We start from the raw sequence: 26,442 nt of genomic DNA, 5'->3' as shown, positions 1-26,442 counted from the left end.
ATTTAACTTTCTTGGGCTCCATGATCACTGCAGATAGTGACAGCAGCCATGAAATTCAAAGATGCCTGCTTCTTGGGAGAAAAGCAATGACTAACCTAGACAGTGTCTTAAAAAGCAGAGACATCACCTTGTTGGAAAAGGTCCACATAGTCAAAGCTATGGTTTTTCCAACAGCGATGTATGGAAGTGAGAGCTGGATCATAAAGAAGGCTTATGCCGCAGAATTGATGCTTTTGAATTGTGGTGCTGGAGGAGAATCTTTTGAGTCCCCTGGACTGCAAAGAGAACAAACCTATCCATTTTGAAGGAAATCAACCCTGAGTGCTCACTGGAAGGACAGATCCTGAAGCTGAGGCTCCAATATTTTGGCCATTTCATGAGAAGAGAAGACTCCCTGGAAAAGACTCTGACGTTGGGAAGGTGTGAAGGCAGAGGGGAAGGGGACGACAAAGGATGAGATGGCTGGACAGTGTCATAGAAGCAACCAACATGAATTTGACCCAACTCTGAGAGGCAGTGGAAGACAGGAGGGCCTGGCATGCTCTGGTCCGTGGGGTGACAAAGAGTCAGACACGACTAAATGACTAAACAACAAAAATCTTCCTTCACTCTTCACAGCAGTAGTGAAAGGAAAACAAAAACAAATTACAAAGGATGCTTGCAATTCAGCTTGTGACTGTCAAACACACAAATGAATGGAGCCAATTTACTTCTGTAGAAGAAAATAAACCGTTATTTAAAGACATCAAAAAAACGTTATTTAAAGACATCACAAAGAAGAAATTAACCACCATCCACCTTGTATCGCTGAGTTGTCCATCTTTGTTCACAAGGAGCATGAGGAGGGGTAGCATGCTTTCTGAACCTTTAGTTCTTTCTCTCCATCAGCACTGGGAAAGACACTAAAAACTAAGGCTGAGATTAGAGAATATGTTCCATTAGATATTCATGTAGATAGTATCGATATATATGGCATTTAATGGATCACAAAGAAGAAATTTAGGACGTCGTCTTGAGGCGTTTACTGTACTGCCTAACTCGCAAAAGTGGGTAAAATAATGGAATTAAAAGCAGCATAGTAGAGCAGTCTTTGCATATGATATATTGTACATACTACTTTTGCTGAGTCTTTTAAATATGTTTGTCAGATAGCTAAAAGCACAAAAACCTGCAAATCCTGCTTAATCAGAGCCAATTTTGAAAGGAATGAGCACAAGGAAAATTGTGTCTTTCTATAGCCTAAGAAAACAAAGTCAGTGCTTTCTCAAAGTAGATCACATTTGCAAGCAGAAGAAAGTGCATTCCTGCACTCTGAATTTCATATTTAACCGGTATCCATTTCTTGTTTTGTTGCTACTGTTGCCTTATCCACAACCCCAATAATAGATGATGAGGCAACCACATAAATAAAATGCCAAATGAAGTCATTCTTAGATACTACAATGATATAAATGGCATTCAGATTTACAGAAAGGCGGATCAAATTTCTGAAGGTGAGCAGATCACAACAAAAGATTATGGACAAAATGGAGAACATATACAAAATGGCTGACAGAACTTTTAAATGGTGCTTGTTCTCACACCAGTTCTTTTATGTGGAATTGGTACTCTTTATATCTTTATTTCTTAGAATATCCACATGTCTTTGAGAATATTACATCCCAAAATTACAGCAATTTAAAGCCATTTTATATGCCAGAGCTCCGTCCATTAGAATCCTGGGATTTGTAGTTTGATGAGGTACCGAGAATTCCCTGCCAGAGAGCTCTAGTGCTCACCCCAACTACAGTACAGAATTCCAAGTACTATGTCAACCTACAAATCCTCTGAGGGAGCCATGGTCCCCTTATCAGGAGAAAGGCAGCCTATAAAACTAACAAACAAACAAATGGCAGTTGAAGAGGCATACTACTGCTGCAACTATATTAGGCAGGTGGCTCTTTCTTCCCACGGTATTATCCCCCAATGTTATTTACCATTCCTTCCCATGTCTTTTGTGCAAATATCTATAGTAAAACACAACTGCAGTGCCTATCTGTCCAGTACTATGATCATTGTCCAGACAGCATATTATTAAGGCTTCTCAAGATTCCTTCGTTTTTTAAATAAAAGGCTTCCTCTTTGCAGGGTTCATTTGGTTTTAGTGTTTATATTGCCACCTGGAGGACTAATGAGTAATTTTCTTCCTAAAAAGCCTCTCTCTGAATTCCCAGTGACAGGACCGAGGAAAAGAAATACTACGATTTGATTAGGAAAAGAAAATAAGATAATATCAAACCATGGGGTAGGGCAGGGCTTGTTGCTCTGGAGCATGCTAGAGCTCAAAGCAGGAAACCTGGAGCTAAAAAATATTTGGGGAATTACAGTAACAGAAGAGCCGTGGTGAAGGAGAACACTGCATCCCCAGTGTAACTCCCATGCTCCTCTTAAAGTTTTGGACATAATGTTCAGGGAAAATATATTCTCCTTTGACCGGAGCTGATGAGACAGAATAATCAATAGAACTGATACAGCTTCCTTGAATTTAGTTAGATGGAAAGCAGAGAGAGTTGGGTGTCATCAGCATACCTGGGACAACCCCTCCCAGTGGTTTCATGTAGATGCTAAATAGCATGGGGGACAAAAACAGAACCCTGATGGACACCACAGACCAACACCGCAAGTGTAGAACAGGAGCCACCCCACCCCCCGCAATCAAAACACCTTCTGAGTTCTCTCCTCCAGGAAGGAGCGAAGCCACCATAAAACAGTGCCTCCAATTCCCATCCCAGAGAGTCAGCCTAGAAGGATACCATGATTGACGATACCAAAAGCTACTGAGAGGTCCACCATAACCAACAGGTTTGCAGTAGAGGTTTCCAGTAGTCTCTGTTCCTATGACCCTTGCTCTGGCCACCACTGGCTGTGCCTTTTGCCCCATCAACCACAATAGGCACCAACTACTGCTGGTTTGTAAGCTCTGTTTTTAAAGCATGTCTAGCTACTTGCAGGAAAGGAGCTTCTGAGCTATGCTCAAGGTTTGTGCAACGGAGCCATACAGGGATTATAGGCTTGACGAAGTCACAACAATGGCAAAAGGTAAAGAAGAAAAGTTGGTGTGGAGAACAAGGGCTATGGATAACCATATCTAGCAAGATATTACTTATAAAATGTGGGGTAAGATCTGCAAATATATATTTCTTGAACAAAACACAAAAGTAAAACTTACATTTTATTATTGTGATAAAGTGATTTCAAGGCACCAAAACAATTCACTGCAAAACCCTCCTGTCGTGGATTAACAGGCAGCCAGATGACAAGTATACAACAGAGAACTGAAGATGCAAGGCAATTTCTTGTGCAGCAATTCCACTGACCTGTGTGCAAAAACTTCTGATAATTAACAAGTTACTACTTGTATCCCTTGTTGCACAACAGGTGTGTGAGTGCAATGATGGATAAAAGTAGCATCTCATTAATTAGTGGCCATTTGCAACTGTGAGTTACACCACTGTACATACAGCAGTGTAAGTAACCAATGAGATTCTGGCCAATGCTTTAGACTACAAAACCATATAATATACATGTTGGGTGATGTGTGCAATGCAGATGACATCAGTGGCAAACTGCCACTGTGGAAAGACAAGGTGGTGCTGGTTAAAGGCAAGCCGGCCACAGAGACTGGTGAAATGTTAGGAAGAACAACCTTCAGAACACAGCCAAAGAGCCCAAAAAACCCACAACAACCAGTTTAAATGTTCTTAAAAATTTTGGCCCTTGTGCCAACGCAGAGAGAAAAAAAAGTTAATCCAAACAAAACTTCTGCTATCTACAATTTGAAAAGTTCTGATTATTCTAATAAATAGAATAATAAATAGAATGTATTACAGGACATCTTTATTCCTCTGAATGGTCTGTCTCTGTCACTCACCCATCATGTTGCCTGGCTTCCAAATGATGCCACCTTTCCTATTACTTTGGCATTTTCTGCAACAACAACAACTTATCAGGGAAAAAGAGTACTTCCTTCCACACATATTCTTCCTTCTATTTGGATAGCCCAGTCTTTCTGGTACTTAGAATAGTACTATATTTTAGAATAATCTGCAGACTGGAAGGGACCATACAGATCATTGCAGTGATCCCCTAACAAGGAGGCACAATGAGAACTCAGACTCCCAACTTCTGCCTCTGCAAACAGATTCCTAAACCACTGAGCTATCCAGGAGTTCAGAATGAGTTACTAATGCTCCTTTATAGCAAGGTCACCCATCCCTTCTCTTACAGTTCTAAAACTGATAAACACGAATGTTCCAGATTTACTCACTCTGTCTTTTTTTCCACCCCCTGGAAATTGGCAGATGTCTTCCTTGTAGCTTCAGAACAGTGTCTTTATTAGTGATGTCTGAATGCCCTGTCCCCTGCCTTCTTCCATCCAGTTGTTGCAGAGGGACAGATAGGACCATGCATTATGAGTTTTCCTGTACCCATCAGTCCTAATGCAGGCTAGACAAGAGAATCCCAGGATGTACACATTCCCTTGGTATGATGTCTACAGTATATCCACGTATGTGCAGAAAAAGGCCAGGCTCAGCATCAGAGGGACTTATCTCACCGCAGAGCAATAGCAGCATCCAAGACGGTGACTCAAAATTCTGAAGGAACCCCAATTAGCTTGGAAAAGACAGCCTGAAAATTACTGTCCCACTCTGCTCTCAATCCTTGCCTGTTATATCTTCTCCTCCTAAATAGGAATTAGGATTTCTCATGAAGGAAACATTTGCTATGAAGTAGGAAGGCACACAACAAAACATTCAAGGAAACTGAAAATATTTCAAATATGGTTAGGAGTTTCCTGAATAGGGGATGTTCCACATGACTAGATAAAATATTATAATGTAAGTATGTGCAGAAAAGTCAATTCCAACTTATAGTGGCCCTTTTCAGTACCCAGAAGTAGTTTACCATTCTACTCTGCATGCTTCTATGTAGCTTGCTGAAGACCACACTCTTCTCTTACAAGGTACAGTGAGAGATCAAACTCCTGGCCCCTGTCTACCAGCTCACTTAACAATCCAGCCAGCTAGATGAAATCTGATTGCTTATATTTTCAAAATATGCACGCTCCTAAAATTTCAGCTGGCTGAGAAAAAAAATTCACAGAAGCAAATGGTTTTGTCACAATGTTTATATATGTTTTTTTTTTCAATTGCCAGATTTATTTTAATTATGTTTTTAACCTGCTCTTCTTCCAAAATCAGTGTGCCATACATGGTTCTCCACTCTCTTTTTTATCTTCATAACAGCAACTCAGGGATATATGAGTGACTATACCAAGCTCAGTCCAGTGAATTCCATAACTGCATGAAAATTTGAACCTGGATCTCTCCAGTCCTAATCTAGCACTCTAATTAATAACACAGTATGTAGTTTTCTGATCAATAAAATGGAGCCATTGTTTATTATGACCAGTGCTAAGTTAAACATGAAATGAACTTCAGAGAAACTTCAGTGTTGTGGTTTATCATTCACAGATTATATTTACTATAGTGAAGAATAGCTTTGCAAAAATCCATCCAGATGTAGAATAGAAGCAGCTTGCTTGTTATTTCTGGTCACACTGTTCAAGTTCCGTCTGCAAGCAGTCATCATGTTGGGAATGTAATCCCAATGATCACTGACACATGAGGTACCCTTTTAGAAAAGGGTCAGACAAACCCACGGTTTAGATCCAACTAAACAAGCAAAAACAGATCTATTCGGTAACGGGCCTTACATATTTTTAAGTTACATACTTTTTGAGTTCCAGAGTCTAGGGACAAATTATTATCGCCATATCGATACCCTGCTCATAATGTTCCAGAGGTATCTGGCTATCTATTTTATTATTTTCCTGACTCTCCAGAGTAAACAGCATCCAAAGCAGCTAACAAATACTAAAACTAATACAAATAAAACTGAAAACTTAATTAAGAGCATGTGAATTTGAAACAACCAACCAAACAAAAACACCTTAAGTGTCTCAACAAAAAAGTCTTTGCCTGCTTGCAGAGAAACAATAAAGAAGGAGCCTGGGAGTTCTAGTGCCTAGAAGCAGCCACTGAGAAAGCCCTTCTGCATGTCCTCCACCAAGGATGCTTCCAAGGCTGCCAGAAGCAAGAAAAGGAGTCCTTCCAAAGTTATTAAAGCGAAATATTGTGTTTCAAATAGCCCTGCACCAAGTTTTATAGGACTTTATTAGTTATCACACCATGCCCCTTTTTACAAACCCTTTAATATCATAAACAATTCTTTGTGCCAAGAAACAGAACAGCTGCCAAGAAAGCTGGCAGAAGAGAGGAGTCACATCTCACTGTAATTGGTACAAGGCAGCCCCAGTCTAGCCATATCTCATTCTGAAAAGGAAGTTTCAAAATACTTTTCATAGGAAACCCACTTAAAATATTCCAAACAGAATGTAGATAAACTTGAGCAACTGCAACAAGTAACAAACAAAAGTGGATGAGCCTAGGTCTGATGGAAGCAATTCCTAACACATGTGTTATATCTTTTTCTTCTAAGGTAAATTTTACCAGAAAATATTCCTGTACCACTCACTGCCAATTTATCTCATCTACAACATGATCAGTTCATGACCTGTTCCTCCACCTTTTCTTGGGGGCATAATGAGTTCCATACACATCCTTTACACTTTGCCAATTCTGGGCCTGTATTACCGTACCTTCCATGGTGAACCACTATCGCCCTCGCCACATGGTTACTTTGCTACATCTCATGATATCCTTTAGAACTGTGTGTTCACCTTAGATGAGGCGTAAGCTCAAGTTGAGGATTCCTTCTCCGTGATACTCATGACCCACAGGAATCTGAGACAGACTGATGTGAAGCCAGCTGCCTCCAACATTTAAAACACAGCTTTGGAGCCAGGGGGAGGGCAAAGGGCTTCTAAGGATCTTTTCCCCTTATCGGTTAAGCATGATGCTGATCTAACTCACTAAAGTGAGGCAGCCTACCCTTTGAACGAATGAGGTACATTCCACGGTAAACATTTTATCTGCATCTAGCTAAAACAAACTCCAAGACCAACAACTACCACATCTTTTCAGCCGACTTCATAACTTTATAAAGTCAATTTTATAAAACTGCCATTTACAGAGTTATGCTTCCTTCTGAACACAGGTCATTTTCAACCAACCTGTCAGATGCCTTTCTCCAGGGATCTCATTATAGGTTAAACCAAAGAATAACTAGCCTAAAAGTTGTCCAGTATGCTTGGCAGCTAAGCTCTGAACTCATCTCTCTGCCATCCGAGTCTTTTCAGACTGGTGCAGTTGCTCTTTGATCACAATTAGGAGATGAGGGAAGTAGGCTAAATTCCTAATTTTCCAAGATGCCACATCATTTATTAACATTATCCTAGAGCTCACCTATGCACATGTAGATATGCTATTCCTTTTACTGCTCATTTAATGTCTATGGGAAATGTCCACAGATCTGTTACTGATTTCAGTACAATTGAAACCAACCTCATCCAGTTTCCTTTCACTCTTAGAAATAATGTTTGTAAAATTTCTACTAGCAGTGCTTCATCCCTAAAAGAAAGGTGAGAGATTCAACCTATGCATTCTCTGCCTTGGAAAGAATTGTGGCTTTCTCCAGATATGTAACAGTGCCTGTGGCAAGATAAAAGACACTTCCGCATGATCACAGATGTTTGCTGCTCATGCATTCTGGAACTGGATCCTGATGCCAAAACAGGATCAGGCAGTGCCCTCTCTCTTGCCCCAGGCTCAGGTTATTCCCAACCAGGTATAAACAGCAGGTGGAGCACATACAAAAGGAAGCAGGGAGCTTAGCATAGAGGTAAGGCTGTTCCTAAGAAATTAGCAAAAAGGACACCTGAAAAAAACCTTTGAGACTGGTCTTAAAAAGAGAACAGAAGCAGGTTTCCAGGCCAAAAATCCAGCTCCTGTCTTGAAAAGGAAATAAGCCACCAGCAGCTCCATTGTAATGCCACTTAATCATGTGCTCTACCTGCTTCTATGTATTGCAGAAATCTTTAGCAGGTTAAATATATTAGTCCAGCGGTTCCCAACCTTTGGCCTCCAGATGTTCTTGGACTAAAACTCCCAGAAGCCTTCATCACAAGCTGTGCTGACCAAGATTTTTGGGAGCTGTAGTCCAAGTCCATCTGGAAACCCAAGGCTATGAACCACTGTATTAGTTGAAAGCAGCAGAAACAATCAAGAGTCTTATGGCACCTTAAAAACTCACAAGCTTTGTTTGATATATGTTTTTTTTGTGAACCAAACCAGGCCACTGATCTGATGCTATGGTGATGTGGGATGAGGGCTATTAAAGCATATGCTAAATAAAATAGTTTAACTCTGATAAGGAGGCTTGTGATGAGGTCTCACTTCCCACAATGCCATCCTGCCCACCAAATTGGTCCAGGCCAAGGACCAAGCCGTATGCCTGTCCCTGTTCTAACATATAGTTTAGATCTTACAGTTATAGAAACCAGCTCGCAGAGAGCCCTTTAACCTCAGCTCTCTACTCCATCTGGGAACCTGGCAAAGGAGGCCCTTCAGTCTGGTTTGGCTCTGGGCGTTTCTCCTTCCCCAGAGCAGAGCAGAAGATAAGCACAACAGTCTGTCAAGGTGAGTCCGCACATTATTTCTGCCCAGAAGAAGCCATCAGCTTACATCCAGAATTACTAAGAGGAGAGTAAGTGATCAATATGCCCCAGCTGGTGCCAACAAAGGAACCCCTTGCTCTGTATGCATGTGGAGGATGGGCATGCAGCTATGCAGTCCGAACACATGCCCCTGGCAACATGCTGTCCCTAAACCTGCCAATTATCACCCTGAAGTATTTCCTTAACTGGAGGATATGAATGGTTGTCAAGGTTGGAAGGGTTTGTACTATCTTCTCGCAAGAAAAAAATCAAGTATGATAGTGTAGAAGCCTATTGATCCAACTCTGGGAACTATTTTGCAGTTTCTCTTGGATATTAAAGAGTTGTGTTGAAGCATATTTGCAAGAGAGAGGGAGCGGGACAAAACCAGAACTATTTTTGGCACCATTTTCTGTTGATTTTTGGCTTCACTTTCCATCAGCCACCCTGCCCTACCAGCTGTGAAGGGCACTAGCTGCCACTGATTGTGTCATGCCTGCTACTAGCTTATGTCTTCAGAATGACATCTTGTAACTTAGTGACACAATCAGAGGTTGTGCAGGCATACATTCTAAAGTTTTATGGGAAATGGTTTTGTCACACATCCCCTGCATCTGGAGACATTTATTGCCAGGGCAAAGAGTATGTTTTTCTGCCACACTTTAAATTGTTCCTCTTCCACCCCAAATTCTGAAAGTCCACTTCATCCTGGAGACCCACTCCATCACGTTTAACCATGTGCATTTACTACCTGTAGCTGTCACTTTGCTTCTTTTTTCAAAAAAGTATGAAATACGGTTTATCAGAATAAGTATTACTGAGCATGTGCAGTGTTGATCCCTTGTTTCTGAGCATCTCCGAGCAGTGCTTCACTTTTAGACCAGATAAGAGCCCTCTTCAAACGTTATAGACCCCAGCCTTCTCTGACAGACCTCTGGTTTGTAAGGCTGCCATCTTGTAGTGGCCTTCCACACACTTGCTAAGTCCTTATGCCTCCTCACGTTCATAGCCTGCCTGGATCACATCTTCACACTAGCATACTGGTCCACTGGCACCCAAATTGCTGCTGGAAACAGCTCCTTTTCTGTTTTCTGTTGTTACTACACACTAGGCTAGCCAGCCCAACTCAAGCCATATTTACTAAGTAGTACCTTGGGAATCAGGACTTGTTTACACCGTCAGCAGAATCCCGGTAAACTTTCGCTTAATCTGAACCATTTCAGGCTGCGAGTGGTTCATGTTGACTCTTCCCTCCCCCGTGACAGATAAGTGGGCATGGGAGTCAAGCTCACCGTCCTCCGGATAGGGGATTTTTGTTCGTGAGGAGACGTAAGCTCTGACTTTTCCCTTGGGAAACATAGTGAGGCATCTCTCACCACCACCGCCACCATCCTACAGCCCAATGGGAGTGGGGTGGGGACTTGACTCTGGAGTTTTAAAACCCGTCTCTTATTCCCTAATAGGTATGCTTAGCGAGTGCGACTTTGTTGCGTTACTGCGGTTCACAACACCGCTGCTGCGTCCCGGGGACGTACTTTGTTCGTGTAGTAATGCCAAGATTTTCCCTCCCTTGCCTTCCTTCCACGCGCCCCGTTTCCCCCCTGGACCCGCAGGCGCGTCTCCTTAAGGACCCACGAGCCCGATGCTCTTGCCGAGGTTGCCCCCCTGCAGAGTGGGGCTGAGCCACCTCGGGCGCGGCGCCGAACTCCCCCGCGATCCCGGGGCTCGCTCCCCTTTTCATCGTCCACGCCGTTCGAAATAAACGACGCCACAAAATCACCCGAGAACGCGCTCCGCCAACTTCTCCTTTCAAACCAAAATACCGCCCCCGCCACTTCTCGCTCTTTACCGGCTATTTCGAGATCAAGACAAAAGTCTCACCCCCCCCCTTTTCTCCTTCTTATTTTAACGAAGGGCACACGGACCGGATCGGGAAAGTATCCAAAACATTTCAGGCTTCTCCTCCCCCCTCCCCGCCCGGCTAAGCGCGGTTTAGTATCTCCGAAAGCAGCTCAAAAAGAAATCCTGCTGTTTAGACAAGGAGAAGCGGCGGCGGCGGGGCTCGCGGGTGTGTGTGTGTGTGCGCGGGTGTGTGGAGTTGACCCTCTTTTCCCTCCGTGCGTGCGTTGTTTTGTCTTCCCATTCATCGAATGGGACTTTCCGAGGGCCGTTTGACTCACAATGGGGCAGAGTCTGGCTCGCCTGTGCAACCCCCCCCCCCCCCCCGCGTGCTTTCTGGCCCGAGTGGAAGAGACTTCAAACCCCACCGCCGTGCCTCGGTGCGAGCAGATCCATCTTTACAAAGCGTTTGCGGGCTGCTCGGACCTCGACGGGCGGCGCGCGAAGAATGCCTTTGATCTCCGGGCCATTCCGGAGAATTTATGCAGTTCGGGGGCGATTGTTGTTTTCTCCCTTTTGGAAGGTGGAAGGCGCGGGGGATGGAAATGCTGCGCGTCAGGGCAAGAGGGGACTAAACTCTTGAATGGGCGTTGATTACACCGTGGGGAAGAAAAACTACAAGGTAGTGCGTTACCTGGCGTTCCAAGGGTGGTCCGCTGAAACTGAGGAGTTCTCACCCCGCTTGCCTCGACTTCCTACATGCCTCGAAGGCGCGGAGCCGGGGGGGGGGGGGAGGAAAGGTATTGAACGCTTCTGAGACTAGAATTTCACCCCTCCTTCTACATTTGAAAGCTTGCAGTTAACGAGCTCAACTAGATCGACCCCTTCTTCACGGGGGGGGGGGATGAGAAGACCCATGAAAGGTAGCCCTTCAAAACGAGCTCCTTTTCCCACACCTCACCTCACGCTGACTTTTAGTTTTCTCTTGACGAGATCAACCCCCAAGAGCTAAACAAATCTACGTATCTGTAAGCCCTGTACGCGCGCGCGGGCCCGGGCGGGGGGGGGAGAGAGTTAAGTACCTACAACCCAGCAGGACGGCTTTCCGAATCAGCAGACACGCACAGAGAGACTCGCGGCGCACGCTGAGGGGCAATTTTGATACCCTGTGAGAAAAGCCCACTAAATGTAGCAGGATCCCCCGAGTTCACATGCATAAGGTCTTAAGAAAAGTTTGTGGAAAACTTGCTTCAGAGAAACGGAGTAGGGAAAATCTGCTGCTTTGGGTCTATTCTCCTCCCCCCACGAAGTCTTTAAAGCCGCGATCTTTCGCACGCCCATAGTATGGAACAAATCTGGAACAGAGAGGGGCTTACTTCTGCGTAAACTTGCTCAGGATCGCCTTACGCAGAACCTCCTACAATGCTCCTTCTCCCAGGTCATAAGGCACCCTTTCCTTTTGTTCCCGTTCCTCCCCCCCGCCGCCGCCGCCCTCCCCTTACCGTGGTAGAAGTGACCATGGCATCCGTGTGAACGTTTGCAGGGAAGTCGACATGAAGAGAAGGAGGTAGATGGAAATAATCTGGTCATTCAAAAAAATAAAAAAAAAAATCCACAGATGGCTTGTGCAGAAGTTCCTCGACTCTGTTATAGGAGAGGAGCCTTAAAACTCTGAATCCCGCGAACATGAATCTGCTCGATTATAACAAACCAGCTCAGCCAGATGGCTCTGCGCATTAACCCCTTTATCGCCACGTGCTCCTCCTGCGCCACGCTTGGCCACCTTAAACAATCGCGGAGAAATGTTATTAAGGATCTCCGGACCAAGTTTGGCATTTTTTTTGTTTTCTATTTCCGTTTCGAAGGCTCGCCGCGGATAAGCTTTCGAGAGCAGATACATGTGTTTTTTTCCCCTCCCCGCAACTTTCTTTCAAACCATAATGGAGAGAGTTGGTATCAGCAGACTTGGGGCGGAACATCTTTCTCAAGCGTGTGCTTAAATATGTTTACTCAGAAGCAAGCTCTTCTGTGCTCCAGGAGGTGTTTACTAGTTAGAAGGAAGTTCCACTGAGTTCTTGCTTCCTAGCTAAGTGTAGAGACCATTGCAGATTTACACCTTAATAAACTGTTCTTCGTGCTGTAACCACGAATTACTAGCATCACTTCTAGGTCCTCTCTTTGGAAGGCAGACACAATTTAAAATTTCTTTATAAGATCATTTGCCTTCTTAGGGTCTACATACCTATGCCAAGAGGTCAGATTGTTCATATAAGTTAACTGGAAACAGACTGGCTGCCAGGTGTGCGTGATTAAAATATTGCAAACTTTTCTCGCTCTTTTTACAAATCAAATTTAAACATAATGTAAACTCCAGTCTGTTTCTCCTCTTAGTTATCAAGTAGGTGCCACGGATTCGTGTTTCAGCAACAGCATTTTTGCAGGAACAGCAGACAATTCTTTTGGATTTTGTTTGTAAGTGAACACATTTTTTTAAAAAAAAAGGCGGGAGGGGGGCTGGCAAATTCCTCAACATCAGCAACCCACTTCCACAGCATTTCCTCCGCCTTGTCCGTTTATCTTGTTGGGTCACCAAGAAAGGAAACGTTAATTTTAGCTGCCTACCTCTTTAATACGCTCTGAATTTACATACTTAAACGATCGTGTATGCCACCGCTTTCCTCTGCCAGATTCAAACAGAACACCACGAACAAGTTAGAACTAACATCTCGAGGTCAGGGAGGACAATTTTTTCAGAACAACCTTTCCCGCCCCAAAGCTGACGATATGGAAGGTTTTATGCCATGTATGTGCAACCCTGCAGGACGATTTGTTTCCATAGAGTTTCTTCTTTTTCTCTTCTGCGTCTGCTTCTTTACTATTTAGACTGTAAGCCCCTCAGGACAGAGATCAGTCTTTGTACAGTATTATATTTCTTCTTTTATGTACACTGCTTGCATTGTAGCTATCATAGGCAGTAATGTACTGCCTATGCAGATCATAGTTTAACTCTGTTAGCACTTCTTCGGGGAATATGGCAAGACAGAAAGGTGCCTTAGACCAAATCAGACCATTAGTCTGTCTAGTCTACTGTTGTCATGAATGCATGGCAAGGGCTTTCCAGCTCCACCTGGAGACACCAGGAATTTAACGTTGGACCTTCTGTAAACAGAGCAGGTGAGGTGCACTACCTCACACCATTGGAATGGCCATCCATTGAGTCTAAGGCAGAGGCACGTCTTATACTCCAGCAGCTGGGCTGACTCAGGTACCATCAAGCGGAATTCATTTAAGAATAGCCTTATCTCTCTTCATGTTGGAAGCAAGATCTCTCTTACCCTGGCCTCATCTACTTCACAGATGGTAGAATGTGTAGAAGGGATTCTATCACTTTAGGCAAAGAAACAAGGTGCTAACTGATCCCCTGTGCTAAAATCTTGGTGGAAAAGGGGGAAAAGCACAAAGACAAAGAGCTGAGCTAACACTTTCTTCCCAATATGTTGCTTTTTGATCCACAACAAACATTTGATGGCTTTTACATTTCCCAAACCTAGTGTCTGCTCACTCAATAATCAATTCTACTCTGGCAGCACTCTGCCGCTCCATCCAGCTTCTTGGATAGATCCATCTTCTTTCCCCCTGTCCTCATATATATATGTTGCAGGAAATATCAAACTGATGAATATGGAAACATACCGGTATCTTCTACTCCCATTTCATGTGGCTCTATGATTAATGTTAAGATTCTCTCCCAAATCTTGCTTACTTTTACGATTGCTTTAACACTGAAATGATGGAGACTGACACATTTGGACATTTGCTACACCTCCGACACTTAATGCAATGCACCAACACACACATATATGCAGAAAAATAGATACTGATGTAACTCTTATTTTAAAAAATTATATACTGATGTAGCTTGTAAATCATGCCTATATCTAGCATATGTAATCACCTAACATGCATCTATCAATTACTCATATACTCAGTTTACAGATTAAAAATTACAATCCATAGTATACACGTTGTACCTGCCTCATCATCATCATCGTTGTCTGGGTGGACTTTCACATGGGAACAAAAAGGGAATCTTCTTTCATTGATGCCACATAACTCAAAGTATTCTGCTGTAGTTTTCAGATTATCTTCCAATGTAAAGGAAATTCATCCCTTTAGAGCTGCATCTTCAATCCAAAGTGCTGATATGTTTTTAAATAGTCAGCTTGAAGAAGAAAATATAATGGTCCAAAAATTCACCCTTGTACTTAATTCTTCAAAAAAAAATAGCTAGGTCAACAACATCTCCTAGCTGAGATCTCCTCCTGAGAAATAGGAATTCTCCATCCGCAGCAGCCAAAGGGTTAATGATTTGACGTGCGCTCACAAACTGGGAAATTGTGATCACCAGTCCGCTCCCTGGTCCAAGCATAAGGAAAGGGAATAAGCAAAAACTCCCAAATCAATTAGCCTGCAGAAACTGACTACCTCTGCTAAGAGGAAAACCAACCAGCAACTTGCATTGTTCACAACTGGAAAAGTCTTTGCCATTCTCCACTTGTGCCTCTGGCTGTCTGCAATCAACACGCCTTGTAACATGATATCCAACACCTAATCTTGCCAGATATGCAGGCATGGAGGGGGCAGGAAAAAAAAAGACAGGGACTATTTCCACAGTTCTACAAAAGGAAGACAGCCAGACTGTTTGCATTTTCAGCTACAAACAGATTTTAGTTAAGACCTTTTGTAAACTAGGGTTCCTTACCAACAACTTAGTTTCCTAATACTGTCTCTACAAACACCATGGTCCTTCTCCATACTTTAGAAATTGCATTTTGAACTATTTCTTGGTATGATTAGGTACCCTCAACAAGTCAGACATGTTAATAAGATGACAAAGCTCCATTCATGAATTGGGGATAATCACTACATAAAAGCTGGTGTGAAACATTTACCCACATATTCCAATAATCTTTCACATTTACACTTAAAAGAACCAAGTATAAGAATAGATGGATAAGAGCAGCATGACTGCTGTGGACATTGGTGTCATGGACATATAGTGCATAGTTCTCTCATACAGTGTAATTAAATAGTTGCTGTGAACTCCAGTATATGCAGGGCAGGCATGAAGTGCTTCTTTTGGTGACACTGCTGCAGCCGGCACCCTGGAGAAAAACCAAGCCAAGCCGGGCATTCTCGACAGAGGCATCATGGTGCAGGGAGTGCTTCTGAAGGCACTTCAGCATAGCCGAGGCAGATAGGAAGCTGGTTTGGGAAAGAAATAACAAGTAATTAATTTACACAACCTTCATTTTTGTTGTCACAAGCTGGCTGTTTGTGTAACCAACAAAATGCATTTTTTCTCACGTGGCTCAGAAAAGGGGGGATATCGATTACAGACAGTTTTATAGATGAACTGGGTGTGCAGGTACCAGAGGGTCCATCAAACAGCTGTGGAAAAGATAGGCTGCACAAATTTCAGATCTACATGATTTGCCTGTGACTTAATTTGGCTGTAAGTGAAACAGGTTCATGATATGACAGGCTTCTAAGGCGACTATAGGTATAAAAAGTGCATAGAGGTGAGATGGCAACTGGAAGCAAACTCTCCATTTGGATTAATCTCTGCATCCCCAGTGTTAACAAAAGATAGGTAGAGAGACTGCCTGTGGGGGGGGGGGCGGGGGATTACAATACTTCGAGTAATTGTTAGCTTTCGCAATAGCACCGCTTTGTGGTTGAACTCTTGCATAGAAATTGAAAGGTGTGGAATGATCTAGATCTTGTGGGCATGTTGTGGGTACACGTTGAACAAGTCTGTTGTGTTTCCATGGCGGCTGGCATTGACACAAACGATTAGGCAAAACAGAGAAGGCTGCAATGGAAATTATTTCATAAGAAGGTGGCTGCAGAATGCTGAACAAACAAGAGTTTGTGTGTTTGTTTTCAGTTTACTGATTCCTCCATTGGATTAGTGTCACGATTGTGACTAATTAGGTTACTTTTGGGGAGGGGAAGGAGAAAGGACATGCCAGTTTGAGCCGAAATACTGCTTTTTCTGCTCGACAGTCATCATTGGTTTTGAAGGGTGGCTCTCGGAAGCTGACAGAAGAAACAGAAACTGTCAGAAACCATTTCAGAAACTTAAGACTTTCCCTAAAAGTAAGAAAGATGAAAAATGTCAGTGAGCTGTAACCCTTTGTAAATCACAGTGAATTTTAATGTAAAAATGAGTTCAAAATGTTCAAAAGATGGATTGACACTGTTACTTAGAAATATCTAAACACAACTACTGATTCATTGGATGAATTTTTGGTAAAAAGAAGAGAAATTCAGTTCTCTCTGGAAATTTTATCTTCTAATCTGAAGGACCTCCTTTCTAATCTTGGTTGTGCAAACTCTTTGTAGCTCCTTGGCAGTGAGGCGAATGTACTGTACTCTGCAGATGTTCAGAGACATTTTCTTTTATTCATATTGTTTATGTTTCAGAGCTAGGTTTTAGTAATAAACACAAAGACTGGAGCTTTGCTCTGTACATACCTCGGCTCATTAATTGGCATAGATAACTGACCCAGCCAAAATACTAGTATGCAATTGTATTCAGCATAGGACACTGATTAAGGATCTTTAGCATTTGTATTTGGTAATGGCTACTGATAAATGTAGTAGTAATAATAATGGTTGTTGTAGGTTTTTCGGGCTGTCTGGCCATGTTCTTGAGGTTTTTCTTCCTAACATTTCGCCAGTCTCTGTGGCCGGTATTTTTAGAGGATAGGAGTTAGAACATAGACAGAGTTCTCACAAGTAAGTGCAGTAGTAAAGAATCATGAATAAAAGAATAGTTTTTCCCCATCTTTTAAAAAAACTGGCTTTTTTTTCATTGCTCAATATGTAGCAAAGTTTTGCACTAAGTGCAAAACTGTTTATGGAGCTGGATGGGTGGGTGCATGAAGCATCAAGAACTGCCATCTAGTTGTCACGTTGTGTGTAGCCAAAACCTTGTATTTGTTTAAGCAAAAAAGTGAACCTACCACAAAGGTAGCTGCTGCTGCTGCCCCAATTATTTATTTATTTATTTATTTATTTATTTATTTATTTATTTATTGGACTTATATATCGCCCCATAGCACTACAAGCACTCTCCGGGCGGTTTACAATTTTTAATTATACAGGCTACACATTGCCCCCCCAGCAAGCTGGGTACTCATTTTACCGACCTCGGACCCACAAAAATTAACATAGACAAACCTAGACAGCATCTTTAAAAGCAGAGGCATCACCTTGCCGACAAAGATCTGCATAGTCAAAGTTATGGTTTTTCCAGTAGTGATGTATGGAAGTCAGAGCTGGACCGTAAAGAAGGCTGACTGCCGAAGAATTGATGCCTTTGAGTTGTGGTGCTGGAGGAGGCTCTTGAGAGTCCCCTGGACTGCAAGGAGAACAAACCTATCCATTCTGAAGGAAATCAATCAACCCTGAGTGCTCACTGGAAGGACAGATCCTGAAGCTGAGGCTCCAATACTTTGGCCGTTTCATGAGAGGAGAAGACTCCCTGGAAAGGACCCTGATGTTGGGAAAGTGTGAAGGCAGGAGGTGAAGGGGACGACAGAGCACGAGATGGTTCAACAGTGTCACTGAAGCTACCAACATGAATTTGACCCAATTCCGGGAGGCAGTGGAAGACAGGAGGGCCTGGCGTGCTCTGGTCCATGGGGTCATGAAGAGTTGGACATGACTTAACAGCTAAACAACAACAGAAATTATATACATTATATAGTCCACTGGTTCCGACCTTCAGTCACCAGATGTTCTTTGGATTAGAATTCCTAGAAATCCTGGCCAGCACACCTAATGGTTTCTGGGAGCTTTAGAACATCTGGGAACCCAAGGTTGTGAACCACTAACATAGCCCCTTCTCTAAACAACCATCTGTACTGCACATACATCTGTGTGGAAGGGATGTTTGTGTGTGTACATGTCCATACAAAGAAATACAGTATTCCACCCCTGTATTTTAGTATTCCAGCTTGTGGGGTTGTTTTCTTGCTTTAAGATGTAGAGCCATGCACATGAAGATCTCCTCCATACAGTCATGTGTGCAGTATGCATAGATATAAGGGGAAGGGTGTATGTAAGGTGTGCAACATTTGTGGATAGGGCACTCTGGTATGTCCACCCACATGGTGAGTTAAACATGTTATTTTGGTGTCATTCTCTATCCTTGTATGTCATCTTGCTAACAGCACAATCATATATATGCCTAATAAAAATAATTCATCTTGAGTTCACTTTGACTTACTTCTAGGCAAATGCCTATAGATTATGAATCACACACACAAATGTGCACAGATGCATATACTGTACAAAGATACCTTGTGATCCCTCTACAGTTTAGGAATAGAGATAAGTTGATTCCTCTGGGTTATGCATTTCAGAACTAGGGAGCCCACTGAAGAGAGCACTGAAATGGTAGCCAAGCAGCAGAAAGCTATTTGCAGCCTGGCCTTTGACAGGAAACTAAGTTCAGCCATGATCTGAACAGACAGCAATAGAACACCGGTCGCAAGTAGAAGCAAAATTTTGCGGCTGGAGCTGGTCATAACTCGAAATGGTTGTAAGTAAGGATGTTTGTAAGTCAAGGCACAACTGTACTAGCTGAGTTTAGCAGTGCCCGGGGGTGTTGTAGAAGCTACACTGCACTATGGTGCACACTTTGGCAACCCCTGCTTTAGCTCTATGCCATTTGGTGGTCTTTTTTTTGCAGCACCTATCTGCCATATTCTGGAGAAGAGTGCTGTGATTGATACTCCCTGCATATTCTTCTATCCTTTAGCTATAGACTGTCTTGCAGCCACTAGAAGATGACCTGTTAAGGGTTTTTGGAAGATGAACTCATTCTTCCCTAAGAAAAAGGTAAGAAGTGCAAATTCAGTACTTTGGTCATTTCAAGATGTTCTGTCAGGCTGCAGGTCATGTTTCTGATTGTAAAAACAACCACCTCACAAGTAGTAAGTCACCACATAAAAGAGTGAGTTATGTTATGTAGCTCTGTTTCTCATGCCAAATGTTCAATTTGGATTCAGAAAATGAAGAGGCACCAGAGATCATACTAAACAATTTCAGAAGAAAATGACCTCTGATTAAAGGCTTCATTTGAACTGAACTATTAGAGAAGTATTACAGACCACTAGAAAGATGAGTGGGAAGATGACCAAATATGAGATGGACTAACTCAGTTAAGAAAGCCATATTGTTGAGTTTATAAGAGCTGAATTGTGCTGTAGAGGACATTTTGTAGATCATTCATTGATAGGTTCACCATAAACTGGAAATCACTTGATGACACAGCAAAACTTCTCTCTTGCAGCTGTTAGGATGCTTCATCTGGGACTGCATTCACAAATATGCAGGCCCTCTGTTTCTGGGTATAATACATTAACAAATGTATAGAACTCATACACATTCTGAGAATATATACTATGTGCTGGGGATATATGAACATTGGCAATAATACATCTAGGAATATTGGTCAAAGTAATGTATGCTCACTCACACAGGGCTTTTGCAAAAAGAAAATTTGCAAAATACACACCATGACTACCATGTGAAATAACAAATTATGTCTGATGAAGTGGACTTGTCCATGAAAGCTCACATTAAAAAAAGATAAAAGGTAGTCTTTAAGTTGCTACTATGTTTTTATCTCTTTTTAAAATTTTTATTTCTATTTTGCTTTTACCTATTATGCTTGCACAGACTAACACAGCTACCCCTTCTACGACAAATATGGTAAACCTTCATAAATGGTAAGTGATAAATAAATATAATATTAAAAAAATTAAAAGACAGTGCTTTCAAAATTCACAAAATTAACTGAAGAAACTAGAAAGATGCTTTCTTTTATTATTATATTAAATGTAACTAGAACTAGTTCTAATTTGTATTAAGATCAGATCAGATCAAACCTGAACTTTCTCTAGAAGCAAAGAAATGACTAAACTGAGGCTGTCTTGATTTTGAAACATCACAAAAACACAACACTTGCTGGAAAAGGCAGCAATTGAGAGGGTTTGAAGATTCTTTGAGATCCAGGCTATGGTTACAAGGTCCAGGGTGGATATGATATGCTACATTTAAGAAAAAGCAGGCGGCAGTGTTCAGGTTTTAACAAATTAGGATTTGGAGGATTCTGAGATGAGGACAGAAACAGAATTGTCCCAGGGATGTTCAGCAATGTTCAACTGGTCTTTCCTTAACCGAACACACATACCATGTGTGTATGTCCATGTATACAGACACAAACACACAAGCAAAGTGGAAGGCTGCCTTATTCAGGAAAAGGGCTCCCCAAAGATAGCCTGGGGCTTTAAAGATAACCTTACCCTGGAATTCCAGCAAAGAGGACCTGGACACTGTTGAAATTCCATTTACAACAGCAGAAAGAACTGAGAGATCATTGACAAAGGTCTTTGAGGGGAAGTGGCATGACTCTGAGCCAGAACCAGGACTTAGAAAAGAAAACAGGTATAGCAACAACAACAACAACAAAAAAGGTGGGAAAGGGGTGGGGGAAAGGAAAGCTCAAGAGCCTTATAAACCATGATTATATGTTTCAATTAATAGTTTCGTCTTTAACAAGAACTGTTGTATGTCATTTCTCTAAGTACAGTATCTTTTTTATGTTTGTTTGGTTTTTTTTTAAAGGAAGAGGCAGATAAGATCTTCTGGCTAAAATCCAGGGTTCTGTGGCTCACAAATAGTGCTAAAGAAAGTCTTCAAGCTTAGCTCAATGATTTTTTTTTTGAAAACCAGAGCAGGATGTTTTCCCAAGATGTGCATAGCAGACAGAATCCTCAGCTGCTGATGAGGGATTATGGGAGCTGTAGCCTATTAAAATCAAGATGACTGCACTTGCCAGCCCTTGACCAATAAGAGGTTCATTTCATAGATTATCCTCCAGAAAGCTTGGCTGAAAAAGTGTAAAAAAATAAAAATAAAAAGAAGAAATGAACAAGTGGGCAGGTCTGTTTGCTCATGCTAGGAGTTATTAGTACCCAGTAACAAAAGGAATTCTAGCAGGATAAGTAAACTGAATCATCTTACTGAGAATTATTGCCTTATCACTAACGCGTCATTGCCAATTGCAAGAATAGCTTCAGGGACGTGTAGTTAGGTGTATCTGTTCACATCTCAAGATCTTATCAGTGTTCTCATATCTTTGGGAGGAACTTTATCAATAGTCTGTTAGCTAATTAGAAGCCGCATTCTAGTATGTTGTCTGGTATGTGTTTTCCTCATGTTATTTGACCAGAGAGGCTATTTTATGAAACTAGCTTGCCTGAGCTTATCAGTAAGCTTATTGCCCTCGAATGCTACAACCACTGTTGCCAGATAGTATCCAAGTATAAGCATCACATTATGTGTGCCAACACATTCACATAGGCACACATAAAAGCCTTGACAGCGATTATGTGCAGATCCAACTAAACAGCAACCTGCCAATCCCTCTACTCATCTTGGATGAACTGGAGACTTAAAGAGATACAAAAATGTATGAATGTGTAGATTTTAAAAAAAACAACAATAAAATTGTATTGGTGTGTGTGTGTGTGGGGGGGAAGACAAAGGAAATAACCCAGGGAAAGTCATCACAAATAAGAAGTTAGTATGGATTTGTTTTATGACTCCAAATTTGGAGAAACAAAAATAATTGTCAAATACTGCAGATCCAAAACAACAGCTAGATTGTTTAAAAATCATGTATGAGAGCTTGGCAAAAGCAGGGCATAACTGTTCCAGTCTTGGATGAAGCAATCTATGGGTGTATTAAGCAGCATATAAAATGTTACCAGTGGGATAGTGATGGATGAACATAAGCTTCCATTACCTTTCTCTTGAGGCCAATGATTTATTGAGAAAGATATACAATGAAAGGCTGATTCACACAGCAAGAATCCTGATGGATCAGACTGAATTATTTGTTCAGCATTTTGTTTTTGACATCAGCCAAGCAGATCCTCCTGGGAAGTTAAAGCAGGGCATGAAGACAACAGCCTGCCCTTGCTGTTAATCTCCAGCATCTGCTATTCAGATCACTTTTGAACCTAGAAGTCACATGGAACTGTCATGACTAATAACTGTTGATGCAATCTATTCTTTGTGAATTTGTTTAATACACATCCAAAAGTCCTTTAGAGTCATGGCCATCACCATATTTTTAATTGGTGAATACTACAATTTAATTTTTTTAGGTATGTGGTGGCGCTGTAGATTAAACCGCAGAAGCCTCTGTGCTGCAAGGTCAGAAGACCTACAGTTGTAAGATCGAATCAGAGTAAGCCCCCATCACTTGTCCCAGCTCCTGCCAACCTGGAGATTCGAAAGCATGCAAAATGTGAGTAGATAAATAGGTACCACCACAGTGGGAAGGTAACAGCGTTCCGTGTCTAGTCGTGCTGGCCATGTGACAACGGAAGATTGTCTTTGGAAAAAAGCTAGCTCTATGGGTTGGAAACCAGAGACGGGCACCGCCCCCTAGAGTCAGACACAACTGGACAAAATTGTCAAGGGGAACCTTTACCTTTACCTTACAGAAGTCTTCTAAACTTGTTTTGTTTGTTCAGTCGTTTAGTCGTGTCCGACTCTTCGTGACCCCATGGACCAGAGCACGCCAGGCCCTCCTATCCTCCACCGCCTCCCGCTTTTGACCTGAGGGTCCCATCTTCCAGCGTCATATCTTTTAGCCTTTTGTTTCTGATCATGGGGCATTCTTGGCAAAGATACTGGAGTGGAATTGCCAGTTCCTACCCCAGGTGGATTGCGTTTAGTCAGAACTCTCCACTATGACCTGTCCGTCTTGGGTGGCCCTGCACGGCATAGCCCATAGCTTCTCTGAGTTATTCAAGCCCCCTCGCCATGACAAGGCAGCAATCCATGAAGGGGCTTCTAAACTTACTTCCAGCAATTTCCATGAAACTAGGATGATTCCAAAGTCTTGTTTTACAAAATGGGGGAAGATTTCTCTGTTTTCTACACATGGTTCATTGCTTTACAATCTTTTATAATGATCTTCTTCCACTAATCTTTCTGTCCCCTAAGCTAGAGACCCCCAAAACTTTCTTCTGCCTTCCTTGGGTAAGGGTCCTACCAGTTGAAATGGCATACATGGCATGCTATAAAGAAAAACAGAGATGTCACCAAGACCTACCACAACATTCCTGTATGTGTTTTTCCTCAGATTTTGTTCTCTCACCCTCTACATAGTATGATATGCCCTTTCCTTTTATTAGGAACTGTCTTTTTTTTCCCTCTTTGACCTCTGCACAATCATGAGTATGGGATTCTACACTAGAATGCTAGGCTTGGAGCCAGGTTTAAATGTGAGGTACACTGTGCAGGTCACTTTATTTATTTATTTATTTATTTATTTATTTATTTATTTATTTATTTATTTATTTATTTATTTATTTATTTATTTATTTATTTATTTATTTATTTATTTATTTATATCCCACCTATCTAGTCGATTAAGACCACTCTAGGCGGCTCATTTCTCATTGTTTTATAATTCCATGACTGATACGTGGTCACTAAGCCTCGCACGTAAGTCATCTATTGATACTACAGTGGGATGGACATGGGTATGTGAATCAGATTTTACACAGATATAAGGGGGAAAGTGTACACCTTGGATATTTTAAACTCAAGCCTTTATATTGTTCTGCAGTTACAAAGCAAAGAGATTTGGTGGGTTACAAGAGGCCTCTGAAGTTTTTCAGGTTTATGCTGCTACTGAGAACCTGTTCTGAGCAGCAAGAATGTGGGGCATGATTTTTTGTCACAGAGCTATCACTTGCATGATGGAAAAAATCTTGTACTACCACATAGTATGCATGCCTTTATCTTATCGGCAATAAGCACCAGGAAACTAGTAAATGCTCATGTGCATGGAAATCAAGCTGGATTACAAGGTCAATTATGTCGCAGAGAAAATAATGCTGGGAGACATCAACAAACCTTTCTTTAGAGATAATCCACACTTAAACAGCTAAAAATGTCTTTATTGGGGATGGTCTGCCCATAGTAACTGTACAGGAAGCAATTTCACTAGTTATACTAACATGGCTAAAAATCCCATAGTCATGACATTTCTAATTTCAGAAATTCCGATCCTTGGGTGGAATCAGGGTTTTTAGGAACCTGGCTTAGACCAGAATAGATATGATGTGCTGGTACATACATATTTTCCTCAAGACTAATTTTTAAAAAAACCTTAGTGCAAATGCTTGCTCATGCATACACAATGACACACACACTGCCCCACAGTCTAGTAGGGCCAGCCATATATGTTGTCTCCATCCACTAGCTGAATTGTGCACCATGTCAGACCAAGGACTCTTCAACCCTATCCTCTCCAATGTAAACAGTCGTCGTGGTTTAGTCATTTAGTCATGTCCGACTCTTTGTGACCCCATGGACCAGAGCACGCCAGGCCCTCCTGTCTCCCACTGCCTCCCGGAATTGGGTCAAATTCATGTTGGTTGCTTAATGTAAACAGTAACAGTGACTTTTGCAGAATTTTCATTATATTAGTAATATTCCTAAGCTGGAAACTATAAAGATTGCCCATATCCCTTGTTTAAGAGCCACTTCATACATCTGGGTATAAAATCTATAGTTATACAACAGCAGCAACAAAATAACTATCCTCCTCTTCCTAAATATCACTTTTGAAATGACTGGAGTAACTAAGAGCATCTATTTTGGTGTAGTAGCACCATAAGCTCCATTCATTTTTGTATTCAGAGCTAATTTCTGGGCTCAGGATTGTTTACAGTCTAAGCATGTGTCTTTTTCGCCCACATCTTGCAAGCTTGGGTCTGCCATAGTAGAATGTCCTTGAAGGTCATGCTGTAAGTTCCTGAGAGCCCAGTGCAGAGAATTGAAAGCAAGGACAGAATATAAATTCCATTTATTTTTTTCTGTAGCCATTTACTACTCATATAAGAACATTTCTCACAAACCTCCTCTTGATACTGCTCCTTAACTTGTGCCTGTCTAGTCTGATAGTCAAATATGGTTAATGCGCTGCTTTACTCATGTTTTATATCCATAGAAAGGTTTCTTCTCTGCTCATGTTTCAAGTATGTTGGGTGATCTTATGTCATTTCTTTATTCATTATAATGAAGACCAGAATAGTAACTGATGTTAGCATCTTATGAAGAAAGGAAGGGGGAGGCTGCACATTGCTCCAGGGTATTAAATACAAGCACAGAACAATTATGTGTTGCTCACAAGTGGCAAAGTCAAGCACATGAGTCATAAACCTTTGTAATAAATAACAGTGAAAAATAGTATTGATCCTCTGATTCTCTCACACAGCTGCCTAATTGAAATGATTTTCCATAGCAGTTAAATTGGGGTTTTATTTTTACTGTTGAGTGAAGACAAAACTTTGTGGCTTGTCTTTTGATTCTGGAATACATCATAACAAGTGAAGTCACAAGTGGTTAGCAGTTGTTTGAAACTATGAATCTGGATCCCATTTCTCCCCTAACACCACATTGTTGTCCTCTTTTACAAAATTGTACCAAATTACTAGGCATAAGTGAACAAAGGAGCCTAACTTGAGCTTTGCTGTATGCAGGTTAGCTCTGGACCCTGAAATCTATGGTTCAGGCTGAAAGCTGGGACAGGAAATGTAGCAGACAGAAAGCCCTACTGCCCTGCTTAGGCAAAGGAAGAAAGTCTGGTTCCTGCCACCCAACCCCTCCTTCGTGAGGCGTGAGTGATAAGACGGTGCAGAAGGGCTTTCTTAATAGCCATACTTTTCATGTGGAACTTCCTCCTTCAAGTGGTTCCGTCTCCTTCCCTTTCATCCATCTTTAACATAGTCTCCTTGTATTTTTAATACTATCTGAATCTGCCATTGTTTATTTATTGATGG

General features: G+C 41.8%; 1 protein-coding gene across 6 annotated transcripts in view; it reads right to left on the bottom strand.

Moving 5' to 3' along the window:
• The window catches only part of NTF3 (neurotrophin 3), a 125,885-nt gene extending 110,821 nt beyond the window's left edge, over nt 1-15,064 (bottom strand). The window contains exon 1 of one of the 6 annotated variants that reach the window (XM_078394130.1): nt 14,527-15,064. In XM_078394130.1, the coding sequence (XP_078250256.1) occupies nt 14,527-14,544 (18 nt within the window). In that variant the 5' untranslated portion in view covers nt 14,545-15,064. Of the gene's footprint in view, nt 1-11,189; nt 11,276-11,871; nt 11,897-11,997; nt 12,468-14,526 lie in introns of those variants that run through there. The other 5 variants (XM_020785746.3, XM_078394132.1, XM_020785752.3 and 2 more) reach the window with 5 other exon arrangements.
• Nucleotides 15,065-26,442: the final 11,378 nt, after the last annotated feature.

This window comes from Pogona vitticeps, chromosome 5 (genome assembly GCF_051106095.1).
Source record: "Pogona vitticeps strain Pit_001003342236 chromosome 5, PviZW2.1, whole genome shotgun sequence".
NCBI lineage: Eukaryota > Metazoa > Chordata > Lepidosauria > Squamata > Agamidae > Pogona > Pogona vitticeps.
Note: the sequence above shows the minus strand (reverse complement) of the source record. Positions and strands in the feature narration are given on the sequence as shown.